The sequence below is a fragment of the Tupaia chinensis genome, unplaced genomic scaffold, assembly GCF_000334495.1.
Source record: "Tupaia chinensis unplaced genomic scaffold, TupChi_1.0 Scaffold143878_1, whole genome shotgun sequence".
Classification (NCBI taxonomy): Eukaryota; Metazoa; Chordata; class Mammalia; order Scandentia; family Tupaiidae; genus Tupaia; species Tupaia belangeri.
Genome location: NW_006203729.1, coordinates 57,926 through 72,796, shown reverse-complemented (window position 1 = coordinate 72,796; position 14,871 = coordinate 57,926). Strand labels below are relative to the sequence as shown.

General features: G+C 38.0%; 1 protein-coding gene across 1 annotated transcript in view; it reads right to left on the bottom strand.

The window, feature by feature from the left end:
• SPESP1 (sperm equatorial segment protein 1) overlaps positions 1-14,865 on the bottom strand; it is a 21,138-nt gene extending 6,273 nt beyond the window's left edge. The window contains exon 1 of the mRNA XM_006165297.3: positions 14,719-14,865. Within this exon, the coding sequence (XP_006165359.1) occupies positions 14,719-14,782 (64 nt within the window). The 5' untranslated portion in view covers positions 14,783-14,865. The remainder of the gene's footprint in view (positions 1-14,718) is intronic.
• Positions 14,866-14,871: the final 6 nt, after the last annotated feature.

Below are 14,871 nucleotides of genomic sequence, written 5' to 3'. Positions count from 1 at the left end.
CTGCAATTCCTTCTTCTCCATTCTCCTCTCGGGATCTTGGGCACGCACGCACACGTGCCCGGCGTGAGTTTAAGCCACCAGGTCTGGGACTCAAACCGCGGTCGACTACGTGGGAGTCCAGCAACATAGCCATTACACTAACTGCTGGTCCCCCCCAAAAAAAGTCTTACACTAGTCCCAAGAAGAATAAGCATAAGAGAAAGAAGGTTAACCTGGTTGTCCACCTGTAAGGTGTATGGAAATGGCATAATCAGTCACCTTTGTTAGGAGTACCTTTCAGTTGAATGTGGTGCTAGAGTTTCTGTGGCCAGCCATTTTGACAGACATTATTGTGACATATTTTGTCTGACTTACTTCAGACTTACTTGTTGCTTCAACAAACCAGAAGACAAGTAATTGTTTATGAGTTAATACATTAATTTTAAAAAAATAAAAATTTATCATAACATTCATTTGGAAGAACAAACAAGAATAGCCAGGGAATTAAGAGCTAGCCCTAAAATATAAAGTCTCTAGTACTAAAAAGTATTGGGTGATCAGGAAAGTCATGATGGATTTTTGCATAGAAAAACATAGAAAAATATGTCATGAGTTTCTAGATGACTTATGTTGTAACATCAGTACAAGAATAAATAGATGAATGAAGCAGAGCAGATTTGGTACACAAGTAATTGCAGTTTTGCATTTTGTTGTTTGAAATTTGTTATTTGATATTGGATACATTATTAAATGCTATGTTATACATGATTTTAATGTACATTTCTCGCTGACTTATTACTTGCTGTTTATTTTCTATGTTTTTCGAGAGTATGGAAATGATGTTAGGCAAAAGACAAATTCAAGCGACTTTATTTTTTCTTTCATTTATATTTTTTATATATATTCAACAGATAATTCTTCATTTTTGTGTTGGTTAAATATTTTACTTCTTTTTTTTTCTTCATTCCCTCCTGCACCGTCTCTAGTATCTACAGTTGATCTCCGCACCTTTATACCTTCCAACCTTTTAGTTTCTGTTATAGAGTGCAGATAATCATTATACATTAAGTGGGGACATACAAAGCTTCTCTTTCATAGTGTGCCTTCCTCTACTCAACATTAAATCTTCCATATTCATTGACTTTTGATCAAATGTCAAAGTCTCATTTTGTGTGCATGTGTGTGTGTGTGTGTGTGTTTTGTTTTGTTTTTATGGCCAAGTAATATTACATAGTGTGTATGTGCCACACTTTTTCAATTCATTCATCTGTTCTGGAACATACGAGTTGATTCCATGTCTTAGCAACTGTGAATAATGCCGCAACAAACATGGAGTACAAATACTTTTCTGACTGAGTATATTCCTATCCTTTGGGTAGATATCTAGAAGTGGAATTTTTGAGTCATATGATAGTTCTATTTGTAGATTTCTGAAGACTCTCCATATTGTTCTCTGCAGTGGCTGTACTAATTTACATTCCCATCAACAGTGCAAGAGAGTTCCCTTTTCACCATTGCCTTGCCAGCACTTATCATTCTTTGTTTAATCTTAGCCATTACCCTATGATTAGATGGTCTCTCATTGTGGTTTGATGTGCATTTCCACTATGATAAGGGAAGTTGAGCATTTTTTCATACTTCCTTTGGCTGTATGTTTTCTTTGGAGAGTTGTCTGTTCAGCTCATTTTCTCATCTTTCAATTGGATTTTTTTTTTTTCTAGGTAAGCTACTTGAGTTCTCTGTGTATTCTGATTATCAGTCCCTTATGTGAGACATAGTTTGCAAATATATTCTCTCCTTCTAAGGGTTGTCTCTTCATTCTAATGACTGTTTCTTTTGCTGTGCAGAAGATTTTTAATCTGATGTAATACCACTTGTTTCTTTTTTGAGATAATTGCTCATGCTTTGGGGATCTTATTTAAAAAGTCTTTGCTAACTCCAATGTCTCCAGAGTTTCTCCTGTTTTCCACCAGCAGTTTTGTAGTTTGAGGATTTCTGTTTAGATCTTTGATCCATTTTGAGTTGATTTTTGTTAATGAGAGATAGGGGTCCAGTTTTGTTTTTCTACAGAAAAAACTGGGAAACCAGTTTTTTTGGTAAAATTTGCTGATGAGATTTTTCTTTATCCCACTGAATTAACTTGTGCCCTTTGTTGAAAATCAGTTGGCTGTGTTTTTTAGAGTTCCTTCTGGGTTCTTTATTCTGCTCCATTAGTCTATGTGCCTGTTTTTGTGCCAGTATCATGCTGTTTTGACTATGATAGCTTTGTAATATATTTGGAGCATCAGGAAGTGAGATGCCTCCTCCTTTATTCTTTTTGTGCATATTGCTGAGATGGGACAGGGCCTTTTATGATTCTAGACAAATTTTATTATTGTTTTTTCTAATTCTGTGAAGAATGTCTCTGATAATTTTATTGGGATTGCATTAAATTAATACATTAATTTGGGTAGAATTGACATTTGATTATGTTAATTCTTTTAATCCAGGAACATGGAATGGTTCTTCCAGTTTATTATATTGTTTTCAAATTCTTTTTAAAGGTTTTCAGTTTTCCTTGTATAAGTCTTTGAATTCTTTGGTTATATTTATTTCTAGGTATCTTGTTTCTTTTGTGACTATTGTAAATGAACTGTTTTCAATTGCACCTCAGTCTGTTCACTGTGTATAGAAATGCTATAGATTTTTGTATGTTGATTTCGTATCCACTTTACTGTACTCATTTATCATTTCCATTAGATTTTGTATAGAAATGGTTTTTTTTTTGTTGTTGTTTGTTTTGAGAGGTTTTTTCACTATAGGGTGCGTGCGCTCGCCAGACAGACAGAGAGAGTCAGAGAGACAGAAAGCGAGAAATCACCCCCCAGGGGGGATGGTCACGACGCAATCCCTTCTCCTCTGTTCTCCTCTCGGGATCGTGCACAAACGCACACGCATCTGGCGTGAGTTTTAAGCCACTGGGTCCAGGACGCGAACCGCGGTCGACTCCGTGGAAGTCCAGCGACATAGCCATTACGCTAACTGCTGGTTCCTGGCTTTTTTGGTTTTTTTTGGTGAAATTATTTTGGGTTTTCTATGTATATAACCATGTCTTCTACAAGTAGAGATTATTTCACTTTTCTCCCCCTATTTGGATGCCTTGTATTTTATTCTCCTGTCTGGTGGCATTGGCTAGGACTTCCAGCATTAGACTGAAAAGGAATGGGAAAAGGCCACAAAAGTGGTCAGCCTTGTCTTGTTCCAGTTTTTGTAGAAAAGCTTTCAGCTTTTCTCCCATTCAATATCGTGTTAGCTATGGGTTTTTCATATGTGGCTTTTATTGAGTTGAGAAAAGTCTCTTCTATGTTGATTTTTCTGGGTCTAAATCATGAAGAGATACTGAATTTTATCAAATGCCTTTTCTGCATCAATTGATATAATTATATGGTTTTTATTTTTCTTTGTATTAATATATTACATTTATGATTTTGTGTATGTTGAACTACCCTTGCATCCCTGGAATAAAGCCAACCTGGTCATGCTGTATAATTTTTTAATGTGTTGTTGGATACAATACAATTTGCTAGTAACTTGTTGAGAATTTTTGTATTTCTATTAATCAGGGATATTGGTCTGTAGCTTTTGTTTTGTTTTGTTTTTGTGATTTCCTTATCTGGTTTTGGAATAAGGGTGATGGAGGGTTCATAGAATGAATATAGGAGGGATCCTTCCTTTTGGGCCTTAGAATAATTTGAGTAGAATGGGGGTTAGGTCTTCTTCAAAGGTTTTACAGAATTCAGAAGTGACTTCATCAGGATCTGGGCTTTCTTTTTTTTTTTTTTTTTTGGCTAGGAGATTGTTTATTACTGATTCAATCTCATTGCTTTTTACTGATCTATTCAGACTTTCTGTCTTCTGATTAAATCTTGGTAGATTGTATGTGTCCAGAAATTTGTTCAATTTATCCAGATTGTCTTGTTTGTTGGTATATAGTTGCCTGTAGTAGCCTCTGATGATCTTTTGTATTTCTATAATACTGATTATATGTATCACATGCTTTTCTCTGTTCTTCTTAGTCTAGCTAAAAGTGTGTTCATTCTGCTTATCTTCTCAAATAACCAGCTTTTGGTTTATTTTCTGTATAGTTCACTTATTCTATACTTTTTTATTTCTTCTAAAATCTTTACTCTTTTATCCTCTTTTTTTTTTGGGGGGGGGGAGAGGAAGAGGCGGCTTTTTGTTGTTTTTCCAGTTCCCTGAGATATGTTGTTAGGTTGTCTATTCACCTTTCCATTTTTTTTCTTGTATTAATTGCTATTAACTTTCCTCTTATGATTGCTTTTGCTGTGTTCCATAGGTTATGAAAACTCATGTACTTGTTATGATTGGTTTCAGTGACTCTTGATTTCGGTCTCAATTTCTTCAGTGGTTGTGAAGTCATTCAGGAGTAGGTTGTTTAGTTTCCATGTTTTTGTGTATTTTCAAGATTTTTTTCCGTAGTTAATTTCAAGTTTAATTCCATCATTGTTGGAAAAGAGGTGGGATATAGTTTCAATCCATTTGAATTTGTAAAGGCTGGCTTTGTGCCCTATCATGTGGTCAATCTTCAAAAATGTTCCATGCAGGGATGAGAAAAAAAATGTGTATTTTGTGGTTGCTGGGTGGAAAGTTCTATAGTTATCTGTCAAGTCCACTCAATTTATGGTATCCTTTAGATCCTGTATCTCTTTGCTTATTTTTTGTCTTGATAATCTGTCCAGAGGAGACAATGGAGTGTCAAGATCCCCAATGGTTAATGTATTGCATTGTAATGTAATGATCTCTCTCTCATTTTGGATCACACAGTTTATCTTTCCCATAGTTAGGTGCTCCAGTGTTGGGTACATAGATATTTACAAGTGTTATACCTTCTTGGTGTATTAGCCCTTTTAGTACTACATAACATCCTTCTTTGTCTCTTCTTATAGTTGTGTCTTAAAATCTATTTTGTCTGATATCAGTTTTGTGATGCCAGTCTTTTGTTCCTATTCACTTGGTATCTCTTTTTCCAGGCCTTCACTTTCAATCTGTTTGTCTTTATCCATGAGGTGGTGTTTTCTTGTAGACAAACTTATTTCTCAGTGACAAAAAAGTGATTGTAATAGTGCCTATTTTGATTAATAAAGATGTATTTGAGCCTAGTTATAATGATTTAAAATTCACAGTCTGAAACTGCAATTGCTTTTGTACCAACCTGACAGAACCAACTGCAAGTGAAGAAACAGTTTATGGCGAGAGAATATTTGTTATAAACTATTCCAGTTAATAAATCAAGAAGTCATTTGTAATAGTGTGATCACTTTGCAATGATTTTCAGTGGCTGTTTATATCTCAAAAAGATACACAATCAGACATTATGTGCTTCCTGATGGAAGAACACAAGACTACCTATGAAGTAGTCTTGCAAGAAAAGTCAAATCTGAATCCAGTAAGTCCTGTAGGTCTAGTAATATACAGAAAATACATGGGAACACAAAAGAAGATATTAAGCTACACTATAGGAATCTAACCAGTGAAATTCAGACTGTGGGGAACTACAGGATGTATGACCCAGTTTCTTCAGTGCAGAAATAGAGGGCCAGCCAGGTGATGTGATGGTTACAACAGCTATTTTCCACATGGCAAATGAGTCCCAGACCCTGCAGCTTGAAAAAAATATGTCAGGTGCATGTATGTGTGCCCAAATTCCAGAGAGGAGCATGGAGGAGGGATTGTGGTATGGTCTTCTCCCCGGAGGGGTGATTTCTCACTGTCTCTGTCTCTCTTCAGCAAGCACACAGGCCTTATAGCACACTTCTTTTTAAAAGTGAAAACAGAAATAGAAGAGGAATTATAGATTTCAAAAGAATAGATGTATCAATAAATTCCACGTATGTAAGTCTTGTATGAGTCCCATTCAATCAAACTTATAAAAGACAGATGAAAGAAAACTTTTGCGGGTTGACCAGATATTTGATGACTGTTATGAGTGAAATCACATTGCTTTTTAAAATCCTTATGTTGGGACCAGCAGTTAGCGTAATGGCTATGTCACTGGACTCCCGCGTAGTCAACCACGGTTCAAGTCCCAGATCTGGTGGCTTAAACTCACACCGGGCGCGTGTGCGTGCGTGCCCATGATTCCGAGAGGAGAATGGAGGAGAAAGGATTGCAGCGTGGTCATCCCCCCTGATGGGTGATTTCTCGCTTTCTGTCTCTCTGGTCTCTCTCTGGCGAGCGCACGCGCGCTATAGCAAAAATCTCTCTCTCGAAAAAAAATCCTTCTGTTTTAGTGTTTCATACTGAAATATCTACTAATAAAAATGTTTGATGTCTGGAACTTATTTCTAAATAACCAAGGCCCAAGAAATTGGAGAAATGAGGGGAAAAAAGGAATGTGGGTGGAGATATTAAACAAAATTAATCATGAGTTAATAACAGCTGAAGGTACCAGCAGTTAGTGTAAAGGCTATGTCACTGGATTCCCATGTAGTCGATCATGGTTCACATCCTGGACCCAGTGGCTTAAAACTCACGCCAGGCATGTGTGCATGCATGCCCAAGATCCCGAGAGGAGAATGGAGGAGAAGGGATTGCGGTGTGGCCATCTCCCCTGGGGGGGGTGATTTTTTGCTTTCTGTCTGTCTGTCTGTCTGGTGAGCGCATGCACCCTATGGCAGAAACCTCTCAAAAAAATTTTAAAAAGATAATAGCTGAAGGTTATAGAGAGACATGGAGATTTATAACATTCATTTTTCTATTTGTATATACATTAAAGTTTTTCCATAATAAAACATATAAAATCTGTTGGGGAAAGATTTCAATTCTGGGCCAGTATCATATGTAAATCTAAAAGGTACAACCAACAGATATTTAAATGTTTTTAAAAAGATACTGCCATTAGATTATAGTTTGCTAAGCACTTGATTTTCAAATCAATTAGCTTGTCCCTTCTCAAAGTAGCAAATGAAATAGCCAAGTGGCTATTAAGTGAGTTAGTGAATCAACGGAAAGGTAAAGGAGATACAGTACTTACCAGTAGCTGACTCCTAAAAAATCCTAACATACTCACTATCCCCTTACACTGTTACTCAGGCAACACCAAAGAGCCTGTTTGTGGCTGCCTAGCAACTCTACCTCCTATCTCAATTTTCCTCCCTTCATCACATACTCTTTGTCTCCGTCATTGTCCTAGTGCTAAAACTATCCTCACTCTTCCCCCTCCAGCTTTTGTCTTCCTAAAAGATCGACCTATCTCATACTGACTCTCTAAGTTCTATTGTACTGACTACTTTTGCAAATCAATTTAATCTTTATAAAAAATGTTTTCAGTGAGGTAGTAAAACGCAGTCAAGATTCAAATATCCCTGGCTGCTATAAAAATCTATTTTTCTCCATTCTTTAGGGGGTGCTAAGAAGCCGAACAAAATCTGAAATTTTACAAATAAGACTACCCTGTTAGAAGTTCGATTACTATTTTGGGGGTATTTTTAGTCTACATTGATATACTTTACAATTTTCCCTCTGTTTTTAGCAATAGTGATTCATGTAAATATATCAATGTCCCAGCATATGGCTAAGGTAAGAATCTCCTCCTGCTGGAGAAACTATGATGTTGCTCTCCAGTGCCTCTTATATGCAGGGTGGCTAATGCAAGGGGGCTTGAGATTTTGCTAGAATCTCAGATACAGTTCTAACTTAGCTTCACGTTGCCTGCTTTTCTCTTCTTGAAATAATAAAGGGAGAACTGCTCATATGACAGAAGTAACAGGAAAGTAAACAAAATGGTACTAACAACTGTAGGAACAAAAGCAGCAGGTTTTTGAGGAGGAAGCCGGAAGATAGTCATAGAAGAGACCCTAATAGAACTCACTGATCAAGTGATTGCTATGTACCAGACACTATGGTAAGGGTTTTTTTGAATGTGATGAGTATCTCAATAAAAAGGGAAAGGAAGATGCTTAGAAAGTAAATTTTCTGGGAACCAGCAGTTAGCATAATGGCTATGTCGCTGGACTCCCACGTAGTTGACCGCGGTTCACGTCCCGGACCCGGTGGCTTAAAACTCACGCCGGGCGGGTGTGCGTGCGTGCCCAAGATCCCAGGAGGAGAATGGAGAAGGGATTGCGGCGTGACCATCCCCCCTGGGGGGTGATTTCTCGTTTTCTGTCTCTATGTCTCTCTGCCTGGCGAGCGCATGCGCCCTATAGCGAAAACCTCTCAAAAAAAAAAAAAGTAAATTTTCTTAAAATTATATTCAACTTGTGATTAGATAGGATGAGTTTGAAACACAGGGTGCCTCAAAGCAGGTGCATATAACAATTATGCAAGGTTACCATAAAGAAATGATGCAAAGGACCCAGCCTGTTGGCAGCATACTTATTTGGCAGTGCTAGAAGCCACATGGCCAACTACAGGTTTGAATCCCAAACCCAGCTGACCTGAAACTCTCAGGGTGTGTGTGCTCATGCTTAGGATCCTGAGGAGCTGGGGTTAAGAAAGGGGACCACAGTGTGCTGAGACCCTGTCAGAGGTCTTTTTTTCTCTCTCTCTCAGGTAAGAGCATTTTCTATCATGAGTAAAATGAATAAACTTTAAAAAAAAGACACAAGGAATATAGGAATATGGTGATAAGATTATCCTAAAGGCACAGAACTCTGTCTTAAAATATAAAAATTTTTGGTGTTTCTGTTTTTCTATGCAAAAATTCGTCATGTAGGACCAGGAGATGGCGTAATGGTTACATTGCTGGACTCTCACATGGTTCAAGTCCTGGGCCCAGAGGCTTGAGACTCACACTGGGCACATGTACATGCATGCCTCAAATCCCAAGGAGAATGGAGGAGAAGAGACCGCAGTATGGCCATCCCTCCGTGGGATGTTTTTCCCTTTCTGTCTCTGTCTCTCCAGAAACCCCATGTGCCCTTTAGCAAAAACTTCTTTTAAAAAAATGTGTCATGACTTTTCACATGTATGCATGTCTGTCTGTATGTATGTATAACTTTAATCAATAAACAATACATTTACAATATCTCCTTTTTATAGAATGGCTAACTACAGGAGGAAAAAGTATGTGGAATAACAAAAAAAGCCAATAACCATGAAGAATTGCTCAAATTTACTATTCATTAAAGATAGGCAAGTTAGAGAAAACCAGCAGTTAGCGTAATGGCTATGTCGCTGGACTCCCACGTAGTCGACCGCGGTTCGTGTCCCGGACCCGGCGGCTTAAAACTCACGCTGGGCGCGTGTGCGTGCGTGCCCAAAATCCCGAGAGGAGAATGGAGGAGAAGGGATTGCGGCATGACCATCCCCCCTGGGGGGTGATTTCTCGCTTTCTGTCTCTATGTCTCTCTCTGTCTGTCTGGCGAGCGCATGCGCCCTACAGTGAAAATCTCTCCCCCCCCCAAAAAAAAGATAGGCAAGTTAGAAACAATTTACCAGTCAAGTAAGCAAATATTTTTTCAAATGATTAAAGCCTAGAATTGGCATGTGTATATGTTACTTTCTTGGTAACAGAGGTTACATTCCTTACTTCCCTTACAAGCCCCAGCTATCATAATTAGTCTCTCTCTAGCACACTGATAAAATTTAGTATAATTCAGGAAAAATTTATTTGTTTAATGTTTGTTAACTGCTATATAAGTTCTTTGAGAGCTATAAGCGTATCTGCTTTGCTCATTATATACTCTATTCTACCTGATGCCAAGAGCCATAATAGATGGTCAAAAAGCATTTAAATGAACAACTGAATAAATGAACAAATTGCTCACAGGTATATAAATTAAGTATACTTCTAGTAATTAATCTTTTTAAGATTTATCTTCATTTGTTAATATTATTCTTTAAAGTATACTTCTAGTAATTAATCTTTTTAAGAATTATTTATCTTCATTTGTTAATATTATTCTTTTTTTTTTATGGGGAGGTTTTTGCTATAGGGCCCGTGTACTCGCCAGAGAGACAGAGAGAGAAAGAGAGAGAGAAAGCGAGAAATCACCCCCCGGGGGGGATGGCCATGCTGCAATCCCTTCTCCATTCTCCTCTCGGGATCTTGGGCACACACACACACGTGCCCGGCGTGAGTTTAAGCCACCGGGTCCAGGACTTGAACCGTGGTCGACTACATGGGAGTCCAGCAACATAGCCATTACGCTAACTGCTGGTCCCTCATTTGTTATTATTCTTAATTTGACGAGAGACAGAAAGAGAATGTGAGGAAGCAAGCAAGCCACCAGGTTCAGGACTTGAAGCGTAGTTGGCCACGTTAGAGTCTAGCACCTTCATCACCATGCCACCTGCCGGCCCCATACTTCTAGTAATTTAACTTAAGAAAATCACAAGTACAAAAATTTCTACAGAAGAATGCTTTAGAGGAAAACTAGACTTCATATTATGTTTAAAATCAATCTGCTAGACTATTTTGGGGAATTTTGTTTTGGACTTTCTGAACTAATCATCCAGTAACTAGTATGGAGAAAATATGTATACTAAAGTTCTGTTAAGCAAGATGGGACTATCTCACAGTAAAAGACACAGCTTTAACAAAATTTAAAAAATAATTTCCGAGTCTGAATTTTACCTAAAACAGTGTTATAGTGTAGTTAAATAGCTCCAATTTTCAGAGTTCTCATAATTTTTGTAACTGTCCTTACTAAATGACCTAATAGAAGTTTAGACACTTAAATTAGATTTTATCCATCTTTAGAGTAACATTGCATTAACATAATTTTAATGTAAATAAATCACTATTGAGCACTACTAAATTACCTTCATAATTTACCCTTTATGTGCTTTAATGTGTACAACTAAATGGTCTTCAGTAATGTTTAGTTACACAACCATTACCACAGTCTATGTTTAAAAGTTTTATCACCCCAAAATGAAACTCATTCCCTCTATTCTCTACACACCACCACCTCCCAACCCTACTCAACCATTAATCTACTTTCTGTGTCTGTATTTTCCTATTCTAGACATTTAACAGAAATGGACTCTTACAATGTATCCTTTTGTGACTGGCATCTTTCACTCAGCATGTTTTCAAGGCCATCCATGTTGTCCCATGTATCAGCACTCCTTTCTTTTTATGACCAAATAATATTCCACTGCATGTATGTATGACACTTTGTTTATTACTTGGTGTTTATTAGCTTGTTTCCACATTTTAGTGGCATTAATGCTGTTAGAAACATTCATGTACAAGTTTTTGTGTGAATTTAATGAAGTGTGTCATAACATTCCATTCACAGGTTCAAGAGACTCTCCCAAGTACCATAACTGTGGGCACTAAAACAGTGTAAAGCAAACTTGCAGTACCACAACCAAGTGATTTTTACTTTTAGAATATACCTGAAATAAAAGAAGTCTGCTTTTCCTTTGAATTTATTTGATGATAGATTTGAACTACAGTTGTTGAAAGCTGCCTTAGTACTTCCCTCACATTGTGTGGTTCATTAAGACAAAGGCCTTTTTCTTTCCTTTTTTTTTGAAGAAAGATTTTTGCTATGAGTGTGCATGCTGGTGGGAGAGAGACAGAGACAGACAGCAAGACATCACTCCCGGGGCACACACGCTGGGGGGGAGGGGGCAACCATACTGTAATTCCTTCTCTTTGAGTCTCCTCTGGGGATTTCAGGCACGCATGCACACACACCCAGCATGAGTTTTTAAGCTGCCAGGTCTGGGACTTGAACAGTGACCAACTACATATAGCTATGTAACCATTATGCAATCTGCTGGTCCCTAAAGGCCTTCCTAAAAATAAGTGCAGAAACAGAAGCCAAAGACTCACATATTGAGCCTCTTTTCCTACCAGTCCAGAGAAGGAAAAAATCTAGAGGTTTGGTCATTCTAAAATCTTGTACTATTAACTATTCTTAAAAGATGACCTGGAAAAAAACAATTCACTCATGACATACCAAACAAAACAAAACAAACCACCAGAACAAATATCTCTGTAATGCATTTATAACTTCAGGTCCATGAGTATTTCGTGACTTAAAATTATAAAATTTATTTAATTTAGCTACTATCATTTAAATATAACTATTATTTTAATGTTTCTTCAGTACAATTTTTTAAAAAGCAAAAAGAATTCTCATTAAGAAGGAAGTTATACTGTGAAAATATATTAACTCAAACTGTAGGGAGCAACAGATGGCATAATAGTTACATTGCTGGACTCCTGCGATGCCGGCCGAGGTTTGAGTCCTGGACCCAGAGGCTTAAAACTCATGCCACGTGTGTGCATATATACTCAAAATCCCAAGAAGAGAATGTAGAAGGGATTGTGGTATGGTCATCCCCCCGGATAGTGATTTCTCACTTTTTCTCTCTCTCTCTGCCTCGCTGGCAAGCGCATGTAACCGATATCAAAAATCTTTTAAAAAACAAAAACAAAAACTCAAACTATGTAAAATAAGATAAATTGACATCTATTAAAATAAATTAATATATAAAGATTTAAGTATATAGTTAAAGGGTATTTATCCAGCATCATCAAGATGTGTGTAGGTAGGAGACAGTGACAATTTATATATAGTCAAGACTCATTCATGTCAAGCTAAATGTAAGTTAAACTAGTACTAGCTAAATGTAGAAAAGTATAGGCAGAAAGGTATAGGCAGATACAGTACAGAGGTTTTCAACAAATATTTAATATGCTTATGATTTTTGTATAAATAACCTCGAAACTGTCTTAGCAGTCTATAAAAAAGTTGTCAAAGCTGCATTTTTCAATATAAAAATCTATGCGCTCTATCTTTGGCACAGGAAAACATTTTTTTTTTTTAATTTAACTGTCTCACCAACAACTATTCAAATAGTATTTATGCAATACTAAACTGATTTAAATCAAGCACAATGACAAGCCTGGTTTCTTTCAATATATTTATTTTTAAAAACAAAATTAAAATTATTTTAGAGAAAAAGGATAACAGATTCAAATACAGAAAACAGAATCATGTAACATTGCTTTATATAACCCTTAATCCTCTTCTGTGCAAAAAGGTAAATTACACTTTTCCAAAGTATCATCTATGATTTACAACCTGTATGTAGTTCCTATGTCTTATATAATTTATATATTCAACACAAAATCATTCCTTTTTATGAAAAGTATCTTTTCATTTCCTATAACCTTTACGAAAGCTTAGGCTAGAGTGTTAAAAAAAAGAACAGAACATGAAATTATGGAGATAGGTAGAAGACTGCACTAGGTAAGTGACTATCGGAGGACTTCTACCCAACAGTCCCAGAATGTACTCTAGGCCAGTATTAATGCCACTTCTATTAAGCTTCCATAATGTTAGTCAGTGACCAATTGACTTACAATGACCAAAAACTGGTTTTAGTAATAATGAACATCAGACATCAACAAAAGATATGTTCTGGTCATTTATAAGTAAGGGGGAAAAAAATCCACAAAGAGTTTTATTAAAAAAACAACTGGGACCAACAGTGGTTTCATTGCTGGACTCCTATGTGGCTGACTGCAGTGAGTCCCGGCCACAGTGGCTTAAAACTCACACCAGGCACATGTCCATATGTACCCAAAATCCTGAGAGAAGAATGTAGAAGGTGGGGGTGTGGTTTCTAGCTTTCTGTTTCTCCTTCTCTCCGGTGAGCAGATGCACCCAATAATAAAGAAATCTCTCTCTTAAACAAATAAACAAAAAAAGCTGAGAACTTTAAGTACTAGTATTTAAACAATTAACTTCAGTTCACTAGGACACATCTTTCAGAACCTTTTCCACTACTACTCATGACAACCAGGTTGTATTATATTTTCATTTTTTATGAATTTTGATCTGATTTTTATCCAACCTTTAAAACTTTATACTGATACTGAAACACAGTACTGTATTATTTGGATGCACTATAATTTCTTCACACCTACCTGTTACTTTTTATCAATTTGGTCAAATCAAATTCCAACAATACTAAATGAACTAGGCAACCTCAGTCATATCTGAAATATCAGATACCTGCACCTCAATGTGTCCACAGTATTGTTATAGATACAACACCTCTAAAATTGACGTTATTGATTTTCAGCTATTGGGACGTGTAAGTTATAAATCTTTTTTTTTTTTCCTAATTTATAATTCTGATTAAGGCCTGGCGCCCATGCGCTGCGGGACGCTCTGTGGGAGTGTGCATCCTCAGGTCAGCGAGTATCCCAGACTTCTCCACAATCCACGTGCTCGCCACGTTTTATCACAAGGCTCAACCTTTCTCTGTAAAGGGCCAGATAGTAAACATTTAAGATTCTGCAGGCCAAACTGCACGAGGCGACCACCCAACTGCTGTTCTAGACTGGAAAGCAGCCACGACCACATAATGGAGTGAGCATGGCTGTGTTCCAATAAAACTTTATTTATACACAGTGAAACTTGAACTTCACACTTTTCCACATGTCACCAAAGGGTACGTTTCATATTTACGTTAAAAAAACGTGAACACCATTCTTGGCTGGCCACCGAACCCCAGCGGGCCGCGGTGGCCGACCCGCGCGGTCACCCACGTGGGCAAACGACGGGAAACGAGGTCGAGGGTCACAGGGCAGGTCTCCACCCGAGCCCCACCTGCCAGCGGCGCCCCCGCCGCGTTCCCCGCGGTCCCCTCAGCTCTTAGGCCCCGTCCCCGTGCGGGGAGCCTGGGGTCGGGTTTCCGGCGGGACGGCCCCGGAACTCTTCCCGGGGTGTCCCCAGGGGAACGCCGCCTCCGCCGCTCACTCACTCGGAAATGCCGGCGCGGACGAAGGCCATAGCAACAGCGCAACTAGAAGGACTAAGGGCTTCATGGGCGTCGTAGGCAGCACTCCGCCATGCGACAGGAACGTCCTGGGGCCACCAGGCCGGGTACCTCAGGGCCGAAACGTTAGGCTGGCGG